The sequence below is a fragment of the Leucoraja erinacea genome, chromosome 6 (genome assembly GCF_028641065.1).
Source record: "Leucoraja erinacea ecotype New England chromosome 6, Leri_hhj_1, whole genome shotgun sequence".
Taxonomy (NCBI): Eukaryota; Metazoa; Chordata; class Chondrichthyes; order Rajiformes; family Rajidae; genus Leucoraja; species Leucoraja erinaceus.
Window position 1 is genome coordinate 57,651,542 of NC_073382.1, and position 13,809 is coordinate 57,665,350.

At 43.5% G+C, this 13,809-nt stretch overlaps 1 protein-coding gene across 1 annotated transcript in view; it reads right to left on the bottom strand.

Moving 5' to 3' along the window:
• LOC129698182 (transmembrane protein 182-like) overlaps positions 1–13,809 on the bottom strand; it is a 43,428-nt gene that overhangs the window by 13,452 nt on the left and 16,167 nt on the right. The window contains exons 3-4 of the mRNA XM_055637135.1: positions 9,500–9,628; positions 276–372 (exon numbers count right to left, since the gene is read on the bottom strand). Coding sequence (XP_055493110.1) covers positions 276–372; positions 9,500–9,628 — 226 coding nt within the window. The remainder of the gene's footprint in view (positions 1–275; positions 373–9,499; positions 9,629–13,809) is intronic.

The following is a 13,809-nucleotide window of genomic DNA, read 5'->3' on the forward strand; positions in this document are numbered from 1 at the left end:
GCTTTGTCCCCAACTTTCTCCCCCCTATAACAGTCAGTCTGAAGAAGGGTCCCAACACAAGGTGTCATTTATCCCGGTCTTTCAGAGATGCTGCCTGACCTGCTGAGATACTCCAGTACTTGTTGCCCTATTTACTGTGTACAGAAAACACAAATGGTGTAACGAGTGAGTACCTAGGCTCCAAAATCCCAGAGCTGCGTCACATTATCCGATGAGCCCCCAATTAACCAAAAGACAAAAGATTATAACTCTACAAAATATAAGTGTTCACTCACTGGTAATAAATTTTGAGTGTTGATTTTCCGCCTCTTTATCGGTAAATGAGCATCTCCAGGTGAAGCCCTCATGATGGTAAGTTAACCTGTTATCTTTCTGTAATATCACACAATATAAAGAAAGAAGTTGATGACGGCTCTTGAACCAAAATGTCACCCATTCCTTCTATCCAGAGATGCTGCCTGCCCCATTGAGTTGCTCCAGCATTTTGTGTCTAACTTCGATGTAAACCTGCATTTGCAGTTGCTTCCTACACATTTTCTGGAGCTGGATGGGTCAAAGGTCCCTACTTTTCCTCATTTAAAAAAATATAGAAATGTGTAAAATGCACAATAGGAAGATTAAACGAGAACTTACCAGTTTGAAGTTTGATCGTTATTTTATAAGGAGTTACGTTGAGGGATTACGTGAAGAAGCCCGCCAGCCCGCATGCGCATCAACCTTCAAAGCAGCGGTGTGAAATCACAGATAACAGTTGTTGAACTAAATATAGGAAGATTCGAGAAGCTAGAACTACCAGCTGACCTTTATGAGAGAGGGTTTGGAGCGGAGGGCACGCAATCCCCCATCATAACTCCTCATAAAATAAAGATCAAACTTCAAACTGGTAAGTTCTCATTTAATCTTACTATTTTACTTCGGAGTCACGTGAGTGACTACATGAAGATTTCAAAGCTCTGTGATTTCATGGCGTGAACACGAGTCCATGAGAGAGAGAGAGGGGAGGGGGAGAGAGGGGATGGGGAGAGAGGGGAGAGAGACCGATCCCCGAACGCTTCAGACCGCGAGTATGGGAAGGGGGGGGAGGGGATGTGGAGTGGGAGACGTGCGTGGTCCGGAGTGAGCCTGCGGGCAGCCATCGAGTCACGGAGTGATCTGAGGGTGAAAAGCAGGGGGGGACCAGCCGATCGTGGCTAATGCTAGCGTGACGGAGCCGGGCCGGGGGGGAGAAATGGTGGAGAGGGGGGAGGGGGGGGAGGGTGTGAGGGGGGAAGGGGTGAGAGAGGGGGAGGGGAGAGGGGGGTATGGATGGGGAAGAGCGAAGGGGGGGTTGGGGGGAGGGAGGGGGGGAGGAGAGGGCGGCAGGGAGGGAGGAGAGGGGTAGGGCCACCCAGCAGCCGTCAGCCTCAGAGTGAGCCTCAGCCATTTCCAATTCCAGGTATGTTTTCTGGGGGGGGAGGAGGGTAGTGTGAGGGCAGAGATAGGGGCAGAGAGAAAGAAAGAGAGAGACGGTGAATAACCAACATGCACATATGTACGCACACACTAATCCATATTAACTAACACTAAGAAATTAATATTGAATTGCTAAACTTGCTATTGTGTGGTACTGCTTACAGCTACAAGAACATGTAGCAATCAATAAAGGGCTATTGGTCTATTGCAAGTTCATGTACAGGGACATATCTATCCATGCACTGTATACTTGTATTTATACTTATGCATTTCAAATATGTATGTCATGTTTTATAATTTGGCAATATAAGAATGTTTTTTTTTTTATCATGCCAATAAAGTTTTTAAATTGAAAATTGAAATTGAATTGAGAAAGAGCGAGAGCGAGACGGAGAGGGAGACGGAGAGGGAGAGACAGAGGGCGAGGGACATGGAATCAAAGGCCGCGCGTCGTCAGAGGTGAGGGCTGGTTATTAAACACAATAATCTGCCCACTGTGCCGCGGAGAGAGAGAGTAAGGGAGAGCGTGAACAGGGCTGGCTGATGGAGAGAAAGGGGAGGGTGGGGCAGAAGGGAGGGATGAGAACTCTGCGCTTCAGCCGGGTTGGAGCGGGGGGGAAAATGGGGCGGAGTGGGGGCAAAGTGGGGGAGAGGAAGGGGCAGAGAGGTGAAGGGGGGGGGGGGGGGGTTTGGAGTGGGCGTGCATGAGTCGAGCCGCGGGCTGCGTAGGGGGAGGGTTGGAGCGGTCGAGGGAGAGGGAGAGCAGTGAGAGAGGAGAGGGCTAGAGGAGAGAGGACAGAGGCATCGTTTGGAGAGCCCTGGTATACAGAGTCACCGGTTTGGCACCACTTCCAATTTCCAGTTGCAGAGGTGTTGACCTGACCATGAAGGTCTGTTTTCTGGGGGGGGGGGGGGGGGGGGGAGAGTGTGAGGGCAGAGAGAGAGAGAGGGGAGAGAGAGGAGAGAGGGGAGAGACAGAGAGGGGAGAGACAGAGAGGGGAGGGGAGAGGGGAGCGACAGAGAGCGGAGAGAGACAGAGAGAGACGGAGGGCAGAGACAGAGAGGGCAGAGACAGAGAGGGCAGAGACAGAGAGAGGGGGGAGACAGCTGGCGGTCGTGGGGCGGCTTCTTTCAGCTGTTTTTAAATGGCGTCTTTGAGGCGAGAGGCGAGCGCCAGCAGCCGGTATGGTCGCTGGCCAGCAGGAGGCGACAAAACGAGTGAGTGGGGGGGGGGTGTATGATTTTATTTTTTTAAAAAGGGTACATAAAAAGAAAAAATGTTTTGAGGAGTGCAAAATCGGATGTAAAATGAATGAGCTAGCGACATGGAAAAAATGACGGAGTTTAATGACGGAGTGCTGGCGTAGCATGGAATCAAAGGCCGAATGTGGCACCCACAAGACAGCCAGGCAGAAACACACACAGCACAGCACAGCACACAGAGTTTTAAATATAGATAGATGGCAGGCAAATCCTGTGCTTCATACACCTCGTGCATAATGTTATGCTCCCCAGCCAAACCTCCGAATTCGGAGTCAATCCAGAACTGACTCCGTACGCTCCCCTCCTCAGAGAGGGAGACATTATGCAGCCCTGAACCAGGTGCTGCCGCGGGCCCCCGAGGAGACCCGCGCTGATATAACTCCGTTCCCCGGAGAATATCACGATGGAGCATCCTTTCCATCAGGTGCTCCATCCGGGATAAACGTCCGAAGACGCTATCCATTGTAGGAGGCGAGTCCTCCCGGCCTGACTCGTTCGAGTACACAGGCCTGTCTGACTTTTTCTTGGCTTTACCCCCTTTCTGGGTTACCAAAGTGCTTTCGACAGGCACCAAGTCGGAAGCCGTTGACCGCACCATCAACGACTCAGTTGGCGAAATCGACGGTCGCCAGCTACCCGCATTCCCGTGGTCCTCCGTAGATGGTTTCCCCGCACCCCGTCTGGACTTCGCCCTGGATTTTTCCATGATAATTCGAATCTCAAAGTTCTGTCATCAAGATTACTGCACAAGAAATGACCTCAGAATAAGTGCAAAACTTACCTGTAGGGCCTTGTAAACATACTGCTGGAGGAGCAACGCGCCTCTCAGCCAGTCGTTCGCCATGCGTTAGACATATTCACGCGCATGCGGGCTGGCGGGCTTCGTCACGTAGTCACTCACGTGACTCCGAAGTAAAATGTATTATTTGGTGGCTTTATTTGTTTGCCATGTAGATCTGATAAGAACACTATTCCTACAGTCATTTTCTAATTGGTGCATAAGAGCAGAGAGAGAGAGAATTAAGAGCCAGTTCACCTCCACCTATAGTTTGGTTTCCATTGCGTCACTTTTGTCAAATACATGTCAAATACTTTCTCACAAATAGGAAAGAATAAGGGACATTGAGACAGTCTCTCCCAGCAAAACAAATGCTAATCTGTGAAGCTTTCAGATTGTTATAGTCACCATGTCTCATGAGAAGAATGTTAGAGAAAATTTGTAAGCAACTTTTAATTTGTTTGAACATATTATAGGTATGTTACAAAACTTACCTTCAGCAACACTGCAGTTCTGTAACTGCCCGTGTGCGCGACTTTGGCGCCTTTGAGAGGGAGAGGGTTTAAAATGCCATTTTCTCCAGCCTGTTCAAATCGATCTTTGTCAGGCTGTTTAGTTGCTGAAGAAAAATCGCTCCGACATACGTTCTCTGAAGTTTTTTTTAAACTACGCTGGATAATTTAATAGCAGGAGTAAATTAAAAATCATCTTCTAAAGCCGTCAACGCCGACAACGGGACGGATCTCACGTACGGGACAAAGCTAGGTACTCCGTTTATTTTTACATATAAACGTGCTTCTTAGGATGCCTTTAATCAAAATTTCACGTTACAAAAAGGTGACTAACGCCCCATACGAACCAGCAGTATTTTTCCTGCCGATATGGGGTTTAAATTCACTGCAAATGCAACGTTCCAAACGATCGCGATCCACAAAATCCCACTCGCAAGATGATTTAAATGGCCATTAATTTACGGGAATTAAACACTAAAGTCCTTCCATTTGGCCTATAAATGAATGACAATGAGATTTAAAAACCATGTTATATTGTGAATTCTAGTGTGAATGTTATTTGGACACTTAGGCTATTTGACAATGTTAATCTTTTCTTAAGAAATGGATAGATGTTGAGATCTAGTAATTGAATTTAGATGAAACTGATGATTTTCTTGTTGAGTATTTACTATTTGTTTTGGCGTTTAACTTTATCATTTCTACCTTTTTTTCTAAAACTGAAAATAATAACTTGTTTCTGTTAATGCTGTTCAGTGGTTTTTTTTATTTACATTGTAAACAGATGTCTCCAAAGAAGAAACGCAAAATTGTCAATCCAAAAGCCCAGACAGACAAAGCTAGAGTTCAACTTGAAGTGAAGTTCTGTCATGCCCGAGTCTATGAGGGATCTTAAAAATGAACACATCTTGTACTTGTATACCTCATTTGGAAAAAGTCTGTCTGAAACAGAGAAATCGCTGAGTTCACATTTCTCTTTGTTGGATGCAGAAGGCTATTCATTTGGTACTGTGAAGTTAAGTGAAGGCTCTCGTTAACCAGACTTTGCTTGAGTTTAAAAAACTCACCAATCCCAAGGACCTTGGGAGCATTTATGGAAATTTGTGATGAAACTTTTAAACTTCCAGAAGGCAGTCAACACATTTCTTTAGACATTCCACTGCCTGGTGCTCAAGATCCTGAATCCTTGACATTTGCCGAAAGCCAAGTGCCTCATATTTCAAGACACTGAGGACATGGGCGATGACAGTCATATTCTGCATCCTCCACTGAATCTAGCAACGCCAACAACAGCTGCTGCCTCACCTGAACCTGAACCAATGCCATCGACATCTAGTGCTTCAACAACATGTAGCAGAGAATTTCTAAGTCTTTCACCAGGGAAACAGAAATTGAAGAAAAGACTAAAGTTCCTGTCTGAATCCAGGGCTGCAATTTCAACAAAGTATCACACAAAGATCAGTGAACTTAGGGCATGAATGAAAACTCTCAAACGTATAGTTAATGTATAGCCTTAAAGAGAAAGTAAAAACAAATAGATTTAAAGGACAGAAAGATTCAGGAACTCAAAACCAAATTACGTGGGAATACTTTGACACAAGAACTTGTTGACACCAAGGCAGAGCTTTTGAGACTTAAAAGAACACACAGACAATTGCTGATGTTTCGTGGCAGTACGTAAAAGAGGAAAACTGTTTCAATTCACCAGCACAGAAAAGTTCATGAGTTAAAGTTAAAGGACAGGGACGAGGATGTTCAAGTTCAAGTGAGTTTATTGTCATGTGGCCCTGTATAGGACAATGAAATTCTTGCTTTGCTTCAGCACACAGAACATAGTAGGCATTTACTACAGAACAGATAAGTGTATAAATATATACACACATGAATAAATAAACTGATAAAGTGCAAATAACAGAAAATGGGTTATTAATAATCAGAGTTTTGTCCGAGCCAAGTTAATAGCCTGATGGCTGCGGGGAAGTAGCTATACCTGAACCTGGTTGTTGCAGTCTTCAGGCTCCTGTACTTCTACCTGAAGGTTGCAGGGAGATGAGTGTGTGGCCAGAATGGTGTGGGTCTTTGATGATACTGCCAGCCTTTTTGAGGCATCGACTGCGATAAATCCCCTCGATGGAAGGAAGGTCAGAGCTGATGATGGACTGGGCAGTGTTTACTACTTTTTGTAGTCTTTTCCTCTCCAGGGCGCTCAAATTACCGAACCAAGCCACGATGCAACCGGTCAGCATGCTCTCTACTGTGCACCTGTAGAAGTTAGAGAGAGTCTTCCTTGACAAACCAACTCTCCGTAATCTTCTCAGGAAGATTGTCTTATGAAGAAAGACTGGATAGACTTGGTTTGTACTCTCTGGAATTTAGGAGATTGAGAGGGGATCTTATAGAAACTTACAAAATTCTTAAGGGGTTGGACAGGCTAGATGCAGGAAGAATGTTCCCGATGTTGGGGGAGTCCAGGACAAGGGGTCACAGCTTAAGGATAAGGGGGAAATCCTTTAAAACCGAGATGAGAAGAACTTTTTTCACACAGAGAGTGGTGAATCTCTGGAACTCTCTGCCACAGAGGGTAGTTGAGGCCAGTTCATTGGCTATATTTAAGAGGAAGTTAGATGTGGCCCTTGTGGCTAAGGGGATCAGAGGGTATGGAGAGAAGGAGGTACGGGATACCGAGTTGGATGATCAGCCATGATCATATTGAATGGCGGTGGAGGCTCGAAGGGCCGAGGCCTACTGGCACCTAATTTCTATGTTTCTATGTTTCTATGACGCAGAGCAGTTGATGAGCTTTGGATTATTGCATTAGTGTTATTGGACCAGGAAAGGTGCTTCAGCAGATGTGCCGCCCAGGAAAAGGGTTTGAAGCTCTGACCATTTCATGCAACGACCCGTTGATATAAATTAACAGTGTTCATCCCCCACCTACTCCTTCCAAAATCCACAATCAGTTCCTTGGTATTGGGTGTTGAGGGCCAGCTGAGACGCCATATTTTGCGAAACTTGTTGACAATCAAAGAAAAATCGAAACTCTGCAGGCTGCAGTATTGTCAAGGCAAAGGTTCAAGAAAACTTACTCCTCAACAACAAGGATGCAGGTGTCAAACTGTATTGTAAACACAAAAATTAGGTGCAGGAAAATTCCAATCCTGATAAGCAGTTCTACGCGGAGTGGACTTCATCTGGATTATGGCTGATCGACGCCAACTCAAGTTTCCCGAGACCTGGGAACAGTTGCTGAGTTGCAAACGGCAGAGATGCTCCTAGCAACAAAGGGTTGCAGTCTTCAGGCTCCTGTACCTTCTACCTGAAGGTAGACTGTGGGTTTTGATGCAACCACACAGGAAGAGACCCACATTAACAGTGTTCATTTCACCACCACAAACAAATGTCTCTCTGCAGCAGTCGATGAATTGGCTGGTGGGACTGCTGAGGACTACATATTTGCGAAACAATTGACAATTTGTGTAAAACTTACACTTATTTCAATGAGCAAGCAAATTTTCAAGATACCAGACAAAAGATAATCAACAACATTTCAAACACAATGAATGACAGGTGTGCAGCTAATCATGCTGCTATTAGGATTGCGAGTAGTGAGTGGGGTAAATCTTTGAACAAGCTCTACTGCCACTTGCATCCTCTTGACTCCATTTCTACATCAGTTCGCTTAGCCCTAAAAATGCAGAAACAATCCGGAGGACAATTCTTGTTTGGGAAAGACTGTCTAGCAGTAAATGCCATTCTGCAGATGAGCAAACTTCGGTACAAAAACGGAAAATGGGACCCAAAAGGATTTGTCGCATTTTTAGATGACAGGAACATCCCCAGAGGTGTCCCTCCACAGTACCATGGCAACAGATTGCACATACTGTTTCATATTAGTAGCAAGCTCATAGAACATTATGATGACTTTGTTGCTCTGCTGAATAGCGGAACATCCGGTGGGGGGTTGAAAAACGGCATCCTCCATGACTTCTCCCAGGCTAAAGCAAAAGCAGAACTTCAGATATTAGACTTACTTGGCAAATATCTGACTGGGCCTTGGATGAAGTGCTTCTACACTTCAAGCCAGTATCAGATCAACCATGTAGATGGCATCAAAGTGGTTAAAGGGGTGATTGCTGCTATAAAGGAGGCCACAGATGATCCAGAGGAATTGATATTGGCAAGGGAAGATTTCTTCGGTGAGGAGGTACATCTTGACACCACATTGAAAAAACTTTGGGAGCTACCAGTACAGCCACAGTTCAGTTCAAAGATGAGGAGCTGTCTTCAAGCTGTCATCACTGTGTTGGAGAGGCAGTATAGTAAATACTTTGAACTTGATGTAACTGAGAAACTGAAGGAGGAGACTACATCAGCAAGATCACACAACATCGGTGCGGAGGAGATAATGGGGATGTTTAGCTCATTGAAACAGAAATCTCCCAATGCCACCATGTGCTATTTGTCATGTAGGATGCGGGCCTGCAAGAATAAAACAGTCAATTACCTTGATAATCTCAAGGAGCAACGTAGGGAGGAGGTGCTCTGTAAGGCAGTGACATGGGGGAGAGTGCAGAGGAATAGACGGAATAAAAAACAGGAAGGAATTGAGAGCAGAAATCATCAAGCGACAGAAAGGCAAGGAGCATGCTCGGCATACGAAAGTGAGGAAAAGAACTAGGAAAAAAATTGAAAGAGACTGATTGGTAGAGATTATCCAAATTTGGACTACTCTAAATGTGATGATCTACAGGACATTCTTAATGGGAAAGTAGTGGGCAGAAAGGCATGTCATGCATGGTTTGAAGAGCAAAAAATTGTAGTTTACAATGCCAAAATTGAAAAGTCGAGGAAAACAATGTGTACAGAGTTGCTTATTGGTTGCAATCTGAGTAGTATGATGATGCTACTGATTTTGATATACCAATGTACCAGATAGCAGCTGATCTTCTCCATAAAGACTTTTGCTAGAAATTGTAAATTATTTACCTATCTATAACAGACTTACAGCATATAATACAATAATATTAAAGTTCTGATCATGAGAATATCACATTTTTTAATTTTCAAGGTAGTCTGGTTGTTTATTACTATTTCCGTCACAATGGTCAATTTTGTAATTAGCTACAATTAAGTAACTAACTAATTATATGCTTTAATTTCAGGTCATCCAAGTAAGATTGTTTTATAAAACAAAGATTGTTTTAGAATGCTTCAATTTATGATAACTGAAAATTTCATTCAGTTCTCTTAATTTTTAAGAAAGTTATGGGCTTTTGACTGTCCTCAATCACAGCTTTTGAGTCAATGAAAAAGCAAAAGGGAACAAGATGATAATTTCCGAGTATGAAAATGGCCATATATTTTTTAATACTGAAGATATGAAAGTGAATTAGGTGTCAAATTAAACTTCTTTTAATGCTTTATCCGATGGGATAAATTGCAGACTTGGTTTTTTAAATCTCAAAAAGTTGTAAAATTGCTACATATTACTCACCAATAATAGGGTATATCCAAAATATAGGGTATAATCAGAATATCTTTTTTTCCTCTGATGTTGTAAAGTTCCATTTTCAGGCATTGATGAACCCATCGGACTTGATTCGTCTCTTCCAGTCAAAAATCTCTGAAACAGAACCATTCAGTTATAAAAGTTATATATTATCCGAGGGGGGGGGGGGGAACAAAGGAGGACTATTGGGGACTAAATGTCGGCGCCCTTTATGTGCTAACTGTTTGCATGCCTGCATGTACAAAACAAAGAATATCAATATGCAATGACAATAAAGATTATTATTATTATTATTATTATTATTATTATTATTATTATTATATGACATGCCACATGTGATATTAAAATATCATTCATTCATCATTATCAAGTGCTTATTCAGTTCCTGTTTGAAAGCTCCAATTGATCCTGATCCTGTTTCCAACATGCTTACGGGCAAGGAATTCCGACTGTAATAACGCTCAGCATACAGGAAGTTTATCCTCTATTCCCATCCATACCTGGTATCAAAAATTGTACATCTATGCCTCTTGGCCCTACATGCACTAATGGGGACAGCTTCCATCTATTTACTTTATCTAGACCAGTCATGACCTTGGCATGACTCAAATCTCATCCCAGCACTCATCCCATCCCAGTTCAACTGAACGCAGTATGGGAACTACACTCGCCCCCCTGCAGGAAATATATAGCAGAAGGTGCAGATCAAGAGCCAGCAGAATTATGGGAAACCCCTACCACCCCAACAACGGACTGTTCCAGCTGCTATGGTCAGGCAAATGCCTCCGCTGCCATGCTGTGAAAATAGAGCGGATGAGACGGCATTTCTTCCCACAGGACATTAGGACTGTAAACTCTTATCTCACCAGGGACTAATTTACTGTGCTAATTTACTGTTGTGCTGTGTCTTTTTTAAGTTGCTCTTCTTTTTTTATAATAATGTAAATACAGATTCTGTCCTATCCTGTTCTGTAGTTTTTTTTGCACAATCCGCAGGCATTGCCACTTTCATTTCACTGCACATCTTGTATGTGTATGTGACAAATAAACTTGACTTGACGACTTGAGCAGTCTCCGCTGTAAAGAAAGTAATGCCCACTTCCAAGCTTGATGCAGAAAATGTGCGTTCTAGGAATCTTGCCAATAATTTATTTTTCTCTGCAGGGCTTCCATGTCCTAGAGCAGGTGACCATTTTTCTCTGCAGGGCTTCCAAGAACAGGTGACCAGAAATTGATGTGATGCTATGTTGGTTCACTGGTCATAAGTCTATAGTTTATTAGCCATTGGAACAGAATTAAATACAAAAAGAAATGAGATATCAGAATGCAACAAACACAAATTAGGAATTGACTGCTGCAACATCTGGCATGGTCTGATCTAAGTCACAGGACAATGTACAGAATGCACAGCAATATTGCCCAATTTATTCAACCCAGGTGCGGCACAGTGGCGCAGCAGTGGAGTTGCTGCCTTACAGTTCGATCCTGACCTCAGCTGTCTACATAGTAAATTCTCCCTGTGAGCACATCTCTCTGGATGCACTGGTTTCCGCCCACATCCCAAAGCCATACAGCTTTGTAGGTTAATTGACGTTGGTAAAATTGTAAATTGTCCCTAGTGTGTAGGATAGTGCTAGTGTACGGGAGAGATCGCTAGATGGCACGGACTTGCTGGACCATAGGGTCTGTTTCCGCACTGTGTCTCTATATTTGTTGAAACAATCTTTGAAGCCGACTCTCAATCTACTATGTTACATCTCGGGGAATGTACTGTTTGAGATGGGAAGACAATGTTGTAAAGGTGACTCAAAAATAGTGGTGTGAATGAAGCAAGTCGGATGCCATAATACAGACTCTATCCAGCGTGCAGGAACTTTTCATTCAATTGACTGAATGATTCATTGATAGATACAGCATGGAAACTGGTCCTCTGCCCACCACGTCCATGCCGACCATTTATCATCCGTTTACACTAATTCTATGTTAGTCCACTCCCTATACACAAATGGCAATTTACAATTAACCTACAAACCTGCACAGCATTGGGATTGAGAAGGTAACAGGAGAACCCGGAGAAAAATCACTCGACAGTGAGGACGCGCAAACTTCATAAAGGCAGCGCCAAAGTCAAGGTTGAAACCAAGATGCCCGCACTCTGAGGCAGCAGCTCAACCTAGATCAATTTTTCTTTATCAGAATTACCCATGAGATGTAATCTGCAAATTGTTTCTCTGAAGGTGAACAAATAGCAAGAGATGGCCGTGATCATGTAGAAAATGACTTTCTTTATATTAAAACCTTCCAGGAACCCTATGAAAATATTAGGTAGCCAAAATAAAATGAGATTTGAGGTTGTGATGACTGGAGAAAATATGACGCGGTCAGATCTGACCGAAGAGAGCAGATTAAAAATGAAATTGAACCCTTCCTGAAAAATGTAGGATCGAGGAGGAAAAGACTACTAAGCACAGTGACATTATTAAGACTCTCAGTTTCCCTCCGGGATACTTTTTGCATTCAATATCACTGTTGGATAGCTCCAAGCATTGAATGATAGAAAATAAATAATGCACAAATTTTATTTTCAAACTGCATGGGGAACCATTCACAGAACACAAAATACTGGTGCAACAACCACAGAGATTCAGGATAGAAAACTTATTTTTGGGGTGCAATAGCTTGGTTTGAGACCTGCTCTGCCCAAGACTGCAAGAAATTGCAAAGAGTTGTGGATGTAGTCCAGTCCATCATGCAGACCAGTCTCCCCACTCCATCTACAATTCACAAAGAAATTGGAGAATTGGAAAAACAGCCAACATAAACAAAGACTTGTCCATATCTGTCATTCCTTCTCCCTGTTCCCATCCAGCAGAAGTTACAGAAGCTTCAAAGTGCACACCAGCAGACTCAGGAACAGCTTCTTTCCCTTTAGTAGCAGGTTTCTGAATGGTCCTTCCGTAAGCTAAGGTAATGTTTGATTCACCTCTACATAGAAACATAGAAAATAGGTGCAGGAGTAGGCCATTCGGCCCTTTGAGCCTGCACCGCCATTCAATATGATCATGGCTGATCATCCATCTCAGTATCCTGTACCTGCCTTCTCTCCATATCCCCTGATCCCTTTAGCCACAAGGTCCACATCTAACTCCCTCTTAAATATAGCCAACAAACTGGCCTCAACTACCTTCTGTGGCAGAGAATTCCAGAGATTCACCACTCTCTGTGTGAAAAATGTTTTCCTCATCTCGGTCCTAAAAGATTTACCCCTTATCCTTAAACTGTGACCCATTGTTCTGGACTTCCCCAACATCGGAAACAATCTTCCTGCATCTAGCCTGTCCAACCCCTTAAGAATTTTGTAAGTTTCTATAAGATGCCCCCTCAATCTTCTCAATTCTAGCGAGTACAAACCAAGTCTATCCAGTCTTTCTTCATATGAAAGTCCCGACATCCCAGGAATCAGTCTGGTGAACCTTCTCTGTACTCCCTCTATGGCAAGAATGTATTTCCTAATCTACCCATTGAGTACATTAGACATTGAGAGATGGTTGTCCCCCTCCAATTGGTACGGAACGTTTGCATTTTTCAGCTTGAAATTGTGCAATATGGTGCATACTGTAGCGAGTCTTTTAACATTACACTTCAATGCAATATATATGCTTTAAATTGGATTGGAGCGTAGTTGACAGAAGGAGGCTGAACGATCACTAATCACTGGCCTTGGGGGTACCCGGTGAGGGAGTGGAGCAACCGAGTGGGGAGAGGGTGTGGAAGAAGGGTGTTCCCCCCTCCAAGGGTAGGAACTTTTTGAAATTTGATGTATTAAAATCATGTTTTAAACCTGAGTCTCACGTTGCGAGTTGACACGAGTGGTACCCCGAGTGAAAGACTCGTGGTTGTGTACGAGATTGCAAGTGTATGATCAAGAGTTTAACCGAGTTCCCACGGGTATGACAAGTTTGCCGTTTACTTGTCATTTCTGCGATGTTCCAAGTTCGTCTCCCGAGTTACTCTTGAGCCAATCCTGATTGAAGGTTTGTTTTAATAAGCAACAGTGTTAAAGAAGACCTCTCCATCCTGTGGCTTTGTTTTAAAGATAGAATTCAGCGCAGCCGCATCTATTGATGTGACCTACAAAGGGAAAATGTGCACCATCCAGTGCCAGAGCAGTTATACTTATGATTTGTTAGATATGTTTTAATTGAATTTACTGCCATGTCTACACATTGCGGGGAGACGGGAGATTTAATCTTTGAATGTGGACGGTTGAGCCGCTACGGCGACAAATGGGAGTT